The sequence below is a fragment of the Arabidopsis lyrata genome (assembly GCF_000004255.2).
Source record: "Arabidopsis lyrata subsp. lyrata unplaced genomic scaffold ARALYscaffold_1, whole genome shotgun sequence".
Lineage (NCBI taxonomy): Eukaryota > Viridiplantae > Streptophyta > Magnoliopsida > Brassicales > Brassicaceae > Arabidopsis > Arabidopsis lyrata.
In genome coordinates, this window is record NW_003302555.1 from 9366963 (window position 1) to 9380027 (window position 13065).

The 13065-nt window shown below is 37.7% G+C and overlaps 2 protein-coding genes across 3 annotated transcripts; one reads left to right on the forward strand and one right to left on the reverse strand.

The window, feature by feature from the left end:
- The first annotated feature begins 197 nt into the window (after positions 1-197).
- Positions 198-4570, forward strand: LOC9326511 (NAD kinase 2, chloroplastic). Its single transcript, XM_002890403.2, has 8 exons — positions 198-567; positions 926-2776; positions 2890-3011; positions 3101-3242; positions 3349-3573; positions 3710-3784; positions 3919-4020; positions 4204-4570. Exons 1-8 carry the CDS (start codon positions 229-231, stop codon positions 4405-4407), a joined length of 3060 nt encoding a protein of 1019 aa, XP_002890449.2. The 5' UTR covers positions 198-228; the 3' UTR covers positions 4408-4570.
- Positions 4571-4852: 282 nt separating this feature from the next.
- On the reverse strand, positions 4853-13053 carry LOC9326512 (protein translocase subunit SECA2, chloroplastic). 2 transcript variants are annotated; one of them, XM_021011739.1, is made up of 32 exons: positions 12744-13053; positions 12473-12607; positions 12315-12384; positions 12131-12195; positions 11898-12018; positions 11630-11721; positions 11471-11536; positions 11317-11381; positions 11166-11253; positions 10927-10992; positions 10708-10823; positions 10125-10215; positions 9900-9983; positions 9723-9815; positions 9516-9611; positions 9323-9408; positions 8974-9052; positions 8766-8879; positions 8503-8598; positions 8320-8383; positions 7919-8208; positions 7529-7584; positions 7234-7351; positions 7050-7130; positions 6629-6708; positions 6458-6512; positions 6280-6349; positions 5985-6183; positions 5762-5885; positions 5605-5679; positions 5326-5512; positions 4853-5116 (listed from the first exon to the last, which is right to left on the reverse strand). In XM_021011739.1, the coding sequence occupies exons 1-31, from the start codon at positions 12927-12929 to the stop codon at positions 5348-5350; spliced, it is 3186 nt and encodes a 1061-aa protein (XP_020867398.1). In that variant the 5' UTR covers positions 12930-13053; the 3' UTR covers positions 4853-5116; positions 5326-5347. The 2 variants fall into 2 exon arrangements, with proteins under 2 accessions (XP_020867398.1, XP_020867399.1); XM_021011740.1 differs by having other exon boundaries at positions 5985-6174; positions 12744-13052.
- Positions 13054-13065: the final 12 nt, after the last annotated feature.

The following is a 13065-nucleotide window of genomic DNA, read 5'->3' on the forward strand; positions in this document are numbered from 1 at the left end:
TGATAAAATTAGTGATCTATATAAATTTGTTTTCAGAAAATAATCACTTTCCTTATCTTTTTTGGTCACAAAATACAAATGTCCTTCCAAACAAATCCCAAAAGGGCAAAAAAAAAAAAAAAAAGAGATGAAGAGTGAGAGGCGCGTGGAGTGCACGCTCAGCTCAAGTGTCAATCCAGTCACAATCAAAGTGGAAGAAGCACAAGTTTTAATTCAACCTCTTCGACCATGAAGAAGAGGACGAATCCACGAGGTCCACCAAATTCCTGCAAACTTCCAAAACTCCATCTCAAAATATCCACATTATCCGCCATTACCCTGAACCGTTTTTCTCTCATGTTCCTATGCTTTTACCCTTGCCACGTACCTATCATGAGTCGCCTTTCTCCGGCCACCGGAATCTCTTCCCGCCTCCACTGCTCCGTTGATTTGAGTTCCGATGGACGATTACTTCCCTTCGGATTCAGATTTCGGAGAAACGATGTCCCGTTTAAACGCCGCTTGAGATTTGTGATCAGAGCGCAGCTCTCTGAGGCTTTTTCTCCTGATTTAGGTTTGGATTCTCAGGTTACTTACTTACTTCTCTCGACTTCCTTGCTTCTTTTTATTCACTTTGTTCGATCAATCAACTTTGAGAGACAGAGTTTGCGAGTAGATTCTTGCCTTTATCCATCTTTTGCGTAGCTGATTTAATTGTTCTTAGGATCTTTAGATTATCGAATCATTTCATGATTTAAGCTAAACATTTGCTGATCAGAGTTGCTTATCTAGTATTTCGTAGGAAATTAGCTGTTTCACATTACTTTCTATCAATTGAACTGATACGGAAACAGTTGATTTGCTTAGTTTTGCATTCTGGAGTTTTTTTTTTTTTTTTTTTTGGTTATGAACTGGTCGACTGACTTCATTCACTTTGATATTTAAGGCTGTGAAATCTCGCGATACATCAAACTTGCCTTGGATTGGTCCAGTTCCAGGGGACATTGCTGAGGTTGAGGCATATTGTCGAATTTTTAGATCAGCTGAGCGACTACATGGAGCCTTGATGGAGACACTGTGCAACCCTTTGACTGGTGAATGTCGTGTACCGTATGATTTCTCACCCGAGGAAAAACCTTTGTTGGAGGACAAAATAGTATCAGTGCTTGGTTGTATATTATCTCTTTTAAACAAAGGAAGAAAAGAAATTCTCTCTGGGAGGTCATCTTCTATGAGTTCATTTAATTTGGATGATGTAGGGGTTGCCGAGGAATCGCTTCCACCACTTGCTGTTTTCAGGGGTGAAATGAAACGCTGTTGTGAAAGCTTACACATTGCCCTTGAGAATTATCTGACACCGGATGATGAAAGAAGTGGAATTGTCTGGAGAAAATTACAGAAGCTTAAGAATGTCTGCTACGACGCAGGTTTTCCACGCAGTGATAACTATCCTTGCCAAACACTATTTGCGAATTGGGACCCTATTTATTCGTCAAATACAAAAGAGGATATTGATTCCTACGAGTCTGAGATTGCATTTTGGAGGGGAGGACAAGTAACCCAAGAAGGATTGAAGTGGTTAATCGAAAATGGATTTAAAACAATTGTTGACCTGAGAGCTGAACACGTGAAGGATACATTCTACCAGGCGGCACTTGATGATGCAATTTCCCTTGGGAAAATTACAGTGGTGCAAATTCCAATTGAAGTCAGGATGGCTCCTAAAGCTGAGCAGGTAGAGCTGTTTGCTTCTATTGTATCAGATAGCAGCAAAAGGCCGATATATGTTCACAGTAAAGAAGGTGTTTGGAGAACTTCTGCGATGGTTTCTAGGTGGAAGCAGTACATGACACGTCCGATCACGAAAGAAATTCCAGTTTCAGAAGAGTCAAAGCTTCGGGAGGTTTCTGAAACTAAGCTTGGATTAAATTCTGTAGTATCTGGTAAGGGTATACCTGATGAGCATACTGATAAAGTCTCTGAAATCAATGAGGTTGATAGTAGATCTGCTACGAACCAGAGCAAAGAATCTAGAAGCATTGAGGGAGATACATCTGCATCAGAATTTAATATGGTGAGCGATCCTCTTAAATCTCAAGTTCCACCAGGCAATATTTTTTCAAGAAAAGAAATGTCTAAATTCCTGAGGAGCAAAAGTATTGCTCCTGCTGGTTATCTTAGTAATCCGTCCAAAAAATTGGGAACAGTGCCAACTCCGCAATTTTCATATTCTGGTGTGACAAACGGAAACCAGATTTTTGATAAAGATTCCATAAGAGGACTTGCGGAGACAGGAAACTCCAATGGGACCGTTTTACCTACAAGTTCTCAAAGTTTAGATTTTGGCAATGGGAAGTTTTCAAATGGAAATGTGCATGCTTCTGATAACACCAACAAAAGTATATCGGACAACAGGGGAAATGGCTTCTCTGTAGAGCCTATTGCTGTGCCTCCTAGTGATAACTTAAATCGCGTTGTAGGATCCCATTTGGTTCGAGAGTCTCAGAGAAACAATAGTGCTTCTTCCTCGGATTCCAGTGATGATGAAGCTGGAGCTATTGAGGGAAATATGTGTGCTTCTGCCACTGGTGTAGTAAGGGTACAGTCGAGAAAGAAAGCAGAGATGTTCTTAGTCCGAACTGATGGAGTGTCCTGTACAAGGGAAAAGGTGACAGAATCCTCTCTAGCCTTCACACATCCAAGTACTCAACAGCAGATGCTTCTTTGGAAAACTACCCCAAAAACTGTCTTACTGCTGAAGAAGCTCGGTCAAGAACTGATGGAGGAAGCTAAAGAGGTAAACTCTTTGCTTTTAAATCTAAAAAATCCTATTTTCTTTGTTTTGCATTAAGGTTGCCTGCAATATAGGATATCCATGAAAAATTGTTGTGCTTACAAATTTGTTTTCAGGCTGCCTCTTTCTTGTATCACCAAGAGAATATGAATGTTCTGGTTGAACCTGAGGTGCATGATGTATTTGCCAGGATTCCAGGGTTTGGCTTTGTCCAGACCTTTTACATTCAGGACACGAGGTACAAAAATAAGTTAAGTGAACATCAGCTCGACCAATCATCAACGGCTCAATTATGATTGACTATGTTTTGTTTTGTTTGAATATTAGCGATCTCCATGAAAGGGTTGATTTTGTGGCATGCTTAGGGGGGGATGGGGTGATATTACATGCATCAAACTTGTTCAAAGGAGCTGTCCCTCCCGTTGTTTCATTTAATCTGGGGTCCCTTGGATTTCTCACTTCACATCCAGTAAGCCTTTTGACATGTTCTATCTCTTAACTATGTCTTAGTATTCTTATTCTTTCTAGTTTCGACTGCATTCTTATTTTTTTTATTTTTATAATTTCATTTGTAGTTTGAGGACTTCAGGCAAGACCTCAAACGAGTCATCCATGGGAATAACACGCTAGATGGGGTTTATATAACTCTTCGAATGCGTCTTCGTTGCGAAATCTATCGTAAAGGCAAAGCAATGCCTGGTAAAGTGTTTGATGTTCTGAACGAGATTGTTGTTGATCGAGGATCCAACCCATACCTTTCTAAGATCGAATGTTATGAGCACGACCGTCTTATCACAAAGGTTTGTATCCAACGAGTTTATTTCCTTACCAGACCATCTTTAAACAAATGAGAACATCTCAGTGCTTGTTGTAAAACTTCTTCTGCATGGATAAAATTTTACTGCTTGTGTGTGTTGACGAATAATGCTATTATAGGTACAAGGTGATGGAGTTATAGTAGCCACTCCTACAGGAAGTACTGCTTATTCTACAGCAGCAGGAGGTTCCATGGTAAGCTATTCAAGAGTTACTTTCAACTCTGCATCGCATACCAAAAGTGAAGCTCATTGGCATCTTTGAACTATCAATGCCGTTCATATGCAAACCTTTTCTATTTGACATATATAAAAATCTGAAAATCGCAGGTGCATCCAAACGTTCCTTGCATGCTGTTCACTCCAATCTGCCCACATTCCCTGTCATTCAGACCAGTTATACTTCCAGATTCTGCAAAACTCGAGTTAAAGGTAAAAGACTTTAACACAACCGCAACTCAGTAACTTTAGGTAAACCTGTAGAGCCACACTCTTTTCCTGTTAAGTAGTAAAAAACCACCCAAGAAGAGGTCTAAGCTTATGAGTGGAGACCACATGATGGTTTCAGTGTTAAGCTGTTTGAAATGCTGACAAATCTTGTTTAAACAAAAACAGATTCCAGATGATGCTCGAAGCAATGCATGGGTTTCGTTTGATGGAAAGAGGAGGCAACAACTTTCAAGGGGAGATTCGGTGAGAATTTACATGAGCCAACATCCACTCCCAACTGTCAACAAATCTGATCAAACTGGTGATTGGTTTAGAAGCTTAATCCGTTGCTTAAACTGGAACGAACGTCTTGATCAAAAGGCTCTTTGATGATTGATTGGTTCATTTATTAAGAAGCATCAACACATACAAAAACATAGGGTCACAGGTCTGTCTGTTTTTAGCCCTCCCTCTTTACTGTACAGATTCATAATCTCTATAATTCAATATAATCTTCTTCACAAGGAAAACCATTACTGGAGAAAATTGTTCATTTTTTCTTCCTTTGTCAAATTTTCACCTAGATAATAAAATGATTAGTGTGTGTGTATACAGTAGATTAGCTTATCTACAATTATAGATAAGGTTGCACTTATAAATTGAATTTAGAGATAATTTATTTCCCGTAATTTTATTTAATCAAATTCATGCATATTCTAAACAGTCGGAGGTTATGTTTAAGTAAAACTTTTCTTATTATGCTTTCGGCATTTTCGCCCAACATTTCAACAAGCAATCATTTATACGCATCAAATTGTGATTTTGACGCATCAAATTGTGATTTTGCAAATAAATACTTCTTATGATAATCAGATTTACATCATAATGATCGACAATAAACAGTTACATATGATTTTAGACTTAAGTTCCCCACACCAAGAAAACAGAGTATGTATCTCAAACCCGGTACGCCACTCCATAACCATTAGGTTCAGTGTTCAGCTTGGTTTTCCAAACTTTGGTCAAGTTACACCGAAATTTCACAAGGGCCAAACTGGTCTGTTGTTTTACCGATGTGAAATTTCGTCTGGTTAAACACCTGCAAGAGTCATACGTAGTGAGCGAAATGAAGAAGTTGTGAAGACATCAACACTGATAGATTGATCATTGTTTTAAACGCCTTATCGGATTACTTTCAATTTAAAAGCATGCAAGATATGTAATCAAACTTGAGCATTAAAGGGCACATTACCTAGTTTTTTAGCATTCAATTCTACACAAATAGTAGAGAATGTAATGTGGTGGTACCTGAGCTTGAAATGATTGAGTCTTATGATATGAATAGTTCTTGGGATTCCATCGGGGATGACCAGTATTGCAAGATTGATTCTACGGTTAGTCTTCTAGTTGCGCTAAGCATTGAGATGAAAAACCGACATCCATCGATTTTATATTCTTCAAGAGGGTTTCTATGCGCAAAACTTCTGACATTCACCTGTTGACATTGAGGTTTAACATGAGTATCATATAGGCTGATAGGCATAAGGCCAGACAAAAAAAAAAACAGATAATAATCACTGTACTTACCGCTGAGCTTAGTTTATTCATGTTCACAAGATGATCTCTCCAGTAGCAATCCAACGTTTTTAAAAGAACTGCTCTCTATTTCCAAGAAAGCAAAATCGATCAGACATTGTAGTTGTCAATCATATGTATACACGCGGAGACAAAAACAAACATGTACCTCTATTTCTTTTATGTATCCATCATCAAAGCCAGATTCTTGAACAACATTTAAGTATGAAGCAATTAGGTAATCACCGAGGAACTTCCGGAGAAGATTAATTGATGTTCGGTACCTCCCACTCCTACAGATGATATCCTTAAAGAGTAAAGCTCAAGGTCTTCCTCAATGGGACGCACGTCCACTCAACATATACAAAGATTCTATTAACTTTAGTACTCACCCCGTCAAATTATCTGAGCAGATATCGAGCCAACGTCTTAGTGAAGAATTCTTTCTGCGGATTCCCCTGAAAGCGTTAGGAGGTTTTGGCAGGTGCGGAAGGTACAAGTCTTCCATATCTATTGAACTCCTCTCATGCAGGTTTTCAAGGGACTGTAACATGGTTTCTTCTGTGATCCCGGAAAATGACTCTGACAGTGCTTGTTGGTAGATTTCATGTGAGACGAGAGGTGTTGTGTTCTCACGAAGCAAGATACTGTTATGCTCATAAATAGAAAACAAATAAACAAACTTACCATCCAGTAGGTTTCCCGAAATAGCCATAAACTCTTTCAATAGCTTGGCCAAGCTCCAGTATCTTGGATGCTACAACAAGAAATAAGATATTAGAAAATGAACATAACAGCAAAAACTGACAATAAAAAAATTTAGAGAAAGGATAATCGTGATGACCTATTTGACAGATTTATTTACCTTCTGTGGATTAGCATTTCCAACGACGATTTCATCTACAACAGCTTGCATGTACCTAATAAATAAATGTGCTTTAAATGAGTGACATTTCATACTCGATAGTCAGCGGTTGAAGTACCATTTGTTTTTTCACATGGACGTAACAAAGGCTACTACAAGCGTAGAACTTACTGGAATATATGCTGAGAGCAACTTTCGTTTTCACCCGTCAAAAGCAGTTGCCTTAGGTCATAGACATGCTTCCTTTGAACCTAAAGAAGAAAAAAAAGAAAATGGTTGATTCAGTAGTCCAAACTTAACTTGAATTAGTCATAATGGTGTATCCCAAAAACATTATAAACTTCTATATAGACTATGCCATACATATATTATGAGCTACAAATAATACAAACTTAAATTAGTCGCCCTATAGCATCGTTTGGGAGACGATACCTGTTCAAGTAGTATACTAGGATTAGAAAAGACGAATAAGTGTGCTACAAAGTAAATAGAAAACAGCAGTAGTCTTTCAAACTTATAATCATGATAATAGATACATATTTCCATATGGTCGAGATGCAAATCCAGTAAAAGTAGTTGGCAAAGCTGGTACCTCTAGCACTTCGTCAAACTCGACCAGGCTTTTTCTTATTCCAAAGAAGTATTTCTCTGCGTTGATCTGGAGAGCTAGAAGCTACAAAGCCCAGTGAGATAAACCAGATAATCAGAGATAAGCCATTTTTTGAAGAAAAAGCAATGATGGAACCACAAAGAAATTAAAACAATGAACTACTTACCTGTTTTACTATTGTGTCACCTTCAATTGGTAAGTCTTCATCGTTTGTAATCTTTGATATAAGTCTCACAGCCCACTCAGTGTCAAAATTAAACTTCTGAAACATCTCATCTTGCAAGCTGTAAGCAAACCAACGGTAATATAAATCATGTTGCAGAGCAAAGGCTGGTATTCTTCCCTAACATATTCAGATTGGTGCAAAGTTAATATATCAAAGCAGTAAAGAATCTTTTACGTAAGTAACTTCACTAATACAGAGGGTTTTTCTGGTTCAGGAGAATAATAGATGTGATTACCTTATCATAAACCGCGTGGATCCAGGATCTCCTTGCCTTCCAGCTCTGCCACGAAGCTATAAGAAATAGTAATATGGAGGCAGAAACTTAGATAATTATCTATCTAGTCATTTGATTCCATCAAACAGGATAAAACGATAATATTGTATTCATAATTTGTGAAAACAAATTAGCATATTATCCTCGGGGGAAAAAATGAATGGTTATGTAGTTCTCTGTTCATCATACTACCATTCTAGATAGTAGAAACATAATTTTAAAGGTACGCAAGTCAAAATAATACTGGAAATTAAAGGTTTGGGGAAAGGGTTTGCTTAAGTATCAAAGAAATAGCACATTTGATTCAAAAAAAAGCAGCATCCAGGCAGAGCAGTAAAACCAGTAGCTTACCTGGTTATCAATCCTCCGAGACTCATGCAAAGAAGTCCCAATCACATGAAGGCCTCCAAGCCTCTTCACTTCAGATCCTTCATGCAGACAATGGGCCTCACAGTCCTTTAAGACGGACAGATAAGCCAGAGCAATAGCAGGGCCTAATGGGTACATTTCTGACTGCTCATTGACAAGATTCTGCAGTTTCATAGGATCCATGGTCTGGCTTTTCTCCAAAGATTCTGTGACCACGGACTTTGCTTTTTTCCTTGTCCAGCTCTTACTTTCACTTTTGCCAACATATTTTGCTGAGTCAATTAAATCCAACGAAGATATCAACTAAACTAAACATCAAACATGATGCCTAGCATATGTGCACAAGGTCCTAAAAAATGAGTGTTGAAAGTTGAGAGACAAACCCATAAGAGAAGCTCTGGCTAGCGAAGCTAAGGACGATGGTCCCACTTTTATTTTTGACAACACCTGAGATGATTCACAGGACAGTTCAATTATGCTACAATAGGATAAATGATCTTCTGACCTTTATCCTTAACAATTCCTATGTAAAGAACTCATAATATGAATTCTCTTGCAAGTAATACCTTCTGTGATAACTCATTGTCGTCAATATTATCAGCCAAAACTTCACTCGTTAGATATGAAAGGATGCTATCTTCTATGATTTCCCTTGCAAGCATCTGAAAGATTACAGCCACAAACATAGCAGGATAATGTTATGGAGGAACTCAATGTACAGATCACAAGCAAAGAAAATAATACACAGCTAGATGCTATACATCAAGGAGACAATCAACTGCAGGTCAGACAAACATCTGGTAAAAGATATAAACGTTAGCCAATATACCTTCGGATTTCCTCCCAGAATAATGTCAGTACCCCTACCAGCCATATTTGTAGAAATGGTGATGGCATATTTTCTTCCTGCTTGGGCTATAAAATCAGCTTCCCTGGCAGCATACTGAATGAAGGAAAACACATATTATTAAAACTAGCTGACATCATTTGAATGCTATGTTTCTTTTAGTATGCAGAGGGACAAGTTTCAGATCCACCTTGGGTCGTGCATTCAGGACATTGTGAGGTATACCCCATTCTTTCAGCAGTTCTGATAAATATTCAGAATTCTCTACACTGAAAAATGACGCTAATTTGTTAATAGTGGAGAAATAATGTATTTTAAAAATAGAAATAAGTCTTCCTATATAGTCCTCCTTGGTTCATTATTAGTTCATCCAACATAAACCTCAGTCAATAAAAAAGTTCTACATGTGTATATGTCAATGTTTCAAGAATATCCAAGAAAAGCTTTTAACTGACATCAAAACATTGCGGTATATTTTGAAATCCTGAATAATTGCCAAAGTCTATGTATGAAAATGTGGTTTAATCACATGGGGCTACCTTGTTGTTCCTACTAAAACAGGTCGACCTTGTCCAAACATATCTTCAACTTCTCGACGAACATGTTCCCATTTACCCCGAGCAGTCTAGCATACATCATACCAGAGGGATCAACGAGAAGGCACACTTAGTTTAAATTTTAGCAATGAGACAAAAGATGCAAACAGAAATATGTGTGTTTTAGGAAGCTTACAGCGAAAGCTTGTATTGGTAGATCGATTCGAATATTTGACAAATTTGTAGGAACTTCAATAACAGGTATCTGAAACATTTTCAAAAATTCTTTTTCCTGCAAGAAGGTGAATAAACACGCTCGTCTCAAACTGCCTTGGGTAATCAAGAAGATGATATGTTTGAAACAGATTAGAAGGTGGGTTAAAGTGTATCCCCATGTACATACTTCTGTTTTGGCTGTCCCAGTCATCCCGGAGAGCTTTGGGTAGAGTTTAAAGAGTGATTGATAGGTGATTTGAGCCACAACAATTGAATCAGCCTAAGATCAAAGAGTTACTGTCATCAGCTTGAAGTTTTTTGAACCATAGCTTTACATTATAACTTATGAGTCCGGGTGACAGACCTGAATTTCTAGACCTTCTTTAGCCTCCACAGCCTGATGAACTCCTTCAGACCATCTCCTTTTGTCTTCAACTCTTCCAGTCAACTGAAAATATTTTAAACCCTTTATTTACTCAAATCCTCATACTTTTAGAATAAAATAAGATACAAATAAAACTACATTAAATACTTGCTTCCTCACGTCAATTTATGAAATGAATACAACTGAAGCCAGGTATACTTATACCTCATTGATTATAAGTGCTTTCCCATCTCTCACAATATATTGGACATCCCGCTTGTAAAATTCTTTAGCTTTTAAAGCATTCATAACAAACCTACAATAGTCAAGATTTTCAATCAACAGGGATAACAAAAAACTGCACAGAAACTTTTCACCAAATTTGAGGAAAAACTATTTCGAAACAGGAAAAAGATTACTAACTAAAAGAACATGATAGGATTATGAATATGAAAACAGATCAGGAAGCAGACTGCAATCTATGTAACACATAAAAATCGGATGCCCCAATATTCAGGAGTAGGCTGTCTCCTAAGACTTTCACAATTATTTGATGTAAGAACATGATACCCTACTGATGCCACTATTCTTTATTCAACCATACGCTTTTTTATCAGCAACCTGTACAGCATTTTTACCACATATCTTCACCAATAACTGCCAAACATATGCCATTATTTTGTAACCATGACCACTATATCTAAAAAAAATCACCATATAAAAGTATTTCTACTAAAAACCAACCACTAAAGTCTTACGTCATAATATAGATGCATCAAGTATATCAGTAATAGTAACACGTAGATACCTTGCCCATGGATCATTTTCATCCCATAAATCACTCGTCTCAAGAGCCATTTCAGCAAGAGATATGCCTTCTTCTGTGAGTTCCACTGAGTTTTCTTTCAGTTCAACTTTGTAATGCTATTAACAAGATTTTCAAATATCATTTTAGAATAGTCAGTTCCTAATCCTAACAAAAAAATCTCACAGTAAAACAACAGACAGAGGAAAAGATAAAACTCACACTATCCTTTACGAGAAGTTCAGCCACTTTAGCAGCAACTGGATATCGTGCGGCATTTTCGTTAGCCTGTGAAATAAGTACAACAGAAAGAACTTCATCAATCGGTGACATTGAGTCCCAAAGTTATCGTTTTTTTTCTCTGCTGCATCTACCATTCTTAACCTTTTTCAAACTATAATCCAAATGTCTGAATTTCCGAAGAATAATAACTTTCTAAGCTTATCGAAAAACTGCATTACCTCACCACTTATTAGCAAAGGATTTCTGCCTTCATCAATGAGGACTGAATCCACTTCATCAACTATTGCAAAGTGAAATGGTTTTGGCCTGTACGTCATAAACTGTCACTATTGAACCACACTAAGGAATGTTAAGATTTATGGGATCTACCATCTCATAACAAGTTGTTCACGGTTTGAAGTAAGGTTATCTCGTAGATAATCAAATCCAAGCTCCTGAGGTATACAAAAAGTGTTGGTTAGAGATAACAGATGGAAAAGGAAATTTATCTACGTAGAAGAATTGATATGAATGATATACTTACCGAGTTATTGGTGTATGTTATATCACAACTATAGTTGAATTTTCTCTCTTCAGCTTTCATCCCTCTCTAATTATTGAACCAGTTTCAAAAGAAAATGTCATTAATTTTTCTGCTTGAAAATCTATAAGGTGAGATGGAAATAGCACCCATCTTACCTACCTGAATGAGACCAACTGAAAGGCCTAAGAAGCGGTGAACACGACCCATCCATTCAGCATCACGCTGGGCCAGGTAATCATTCACGGTAACGACTGCCAATAGAAAATCAATACCAATAGTCTTAGCTAGACGTTAAATAATACATTTTTCATAAGTATATCATTGTCAATCAATATTGTGGGAAAATTGCCCATACATCTCACCGGCATTCCTCAAAATACCAGCAATTATCAAGTCGTAAAATGGTCAGAGAGAGCAGACAACATACCATGAACGCCCTCACCAGTTAATGCATTAAGATATGCAGCTAAGGTGGAGACTAGTGTCTTCCCTTCACCTGTCTTCATCTCCGCAATGGATCCATCATGAAGCACTCCTCCACCAATTATCTGATGCAACAAATGAAAACATAAGTATAATTAACAACCTCTCTTCAAGATTATAGAAATGCACCCAAGAAATAGCATGGACTAAAATTTGAGAGTATAGATATAGACAGACCTGCACGTCAAAATGACGCATTCCAATTGTTCTCTTAGCAGCTTCACGGACAACAGCAAATGCCTCTAGACAGGGAAAACACACACACACGCACAAAGTGAGAAAGTAAGTGCATAGATTAACAAAACAAAGTACATTTTTAAAATAAAAGTAAAATAAATTTCAAGTAAGATTTTGATCAAACCAGCTTGCATATCTGCTAGGGACTCCCCTCGTGCTAATCTTTCTCGAAATTCTGCAGTTTTAGCTTTCAGCTAAAGAGGAAAACAAACCAAAGTCAAAATACATTAAAATATCATATCAATAAATAAAACGAATCAAGCAGTGAACACTAAGTTGAACCTGCTCATCGGAAAGGCTTTGCATCTGTGGTTCAAGGGAATTGACGGATTCCACAAGACGATAGTAGTCCCGCACAACCCAATAATTCATGCTCGTAAAATCCTGTATATTCCTCTTTAAACGACCCAAATTCCCCTAAACAAGAAAATTTCATGAGAGAAAAGAAACAGCTAACAAATACAGACGAGACAAATGATCGAACAGTTGGTGTGCGACAAGTAGTGACGGAGTTATCGCATTACATTACTAAGAGAGTAGACGCATATCATACCGTTAGGGAAGCAGAAACGACACAGCTTCTTCGAACAAGGTGACACCTCTGAATCGGCGTGACGGACCGAGAGAACAAAACACCAGGTATGGGTTTTGTCCATGAGAACTTATTACTTTGAGATATGAGGCAAGGCGGAGCTAGGTGGCATGTATTAGGGCTCACAAGATTAGAAACAGAACCCATTTCACAATTATAGTCTCACTTTCTCGTTGTTGTGGTCAAGTATCCATGAATTTCACAAAAATTGCTCTAGTGTCTCGCTCATTTCTCACTCAAAATGTTTTGTTTTGCCTCTCTTTCTCTTATACAGGTCGGTGGC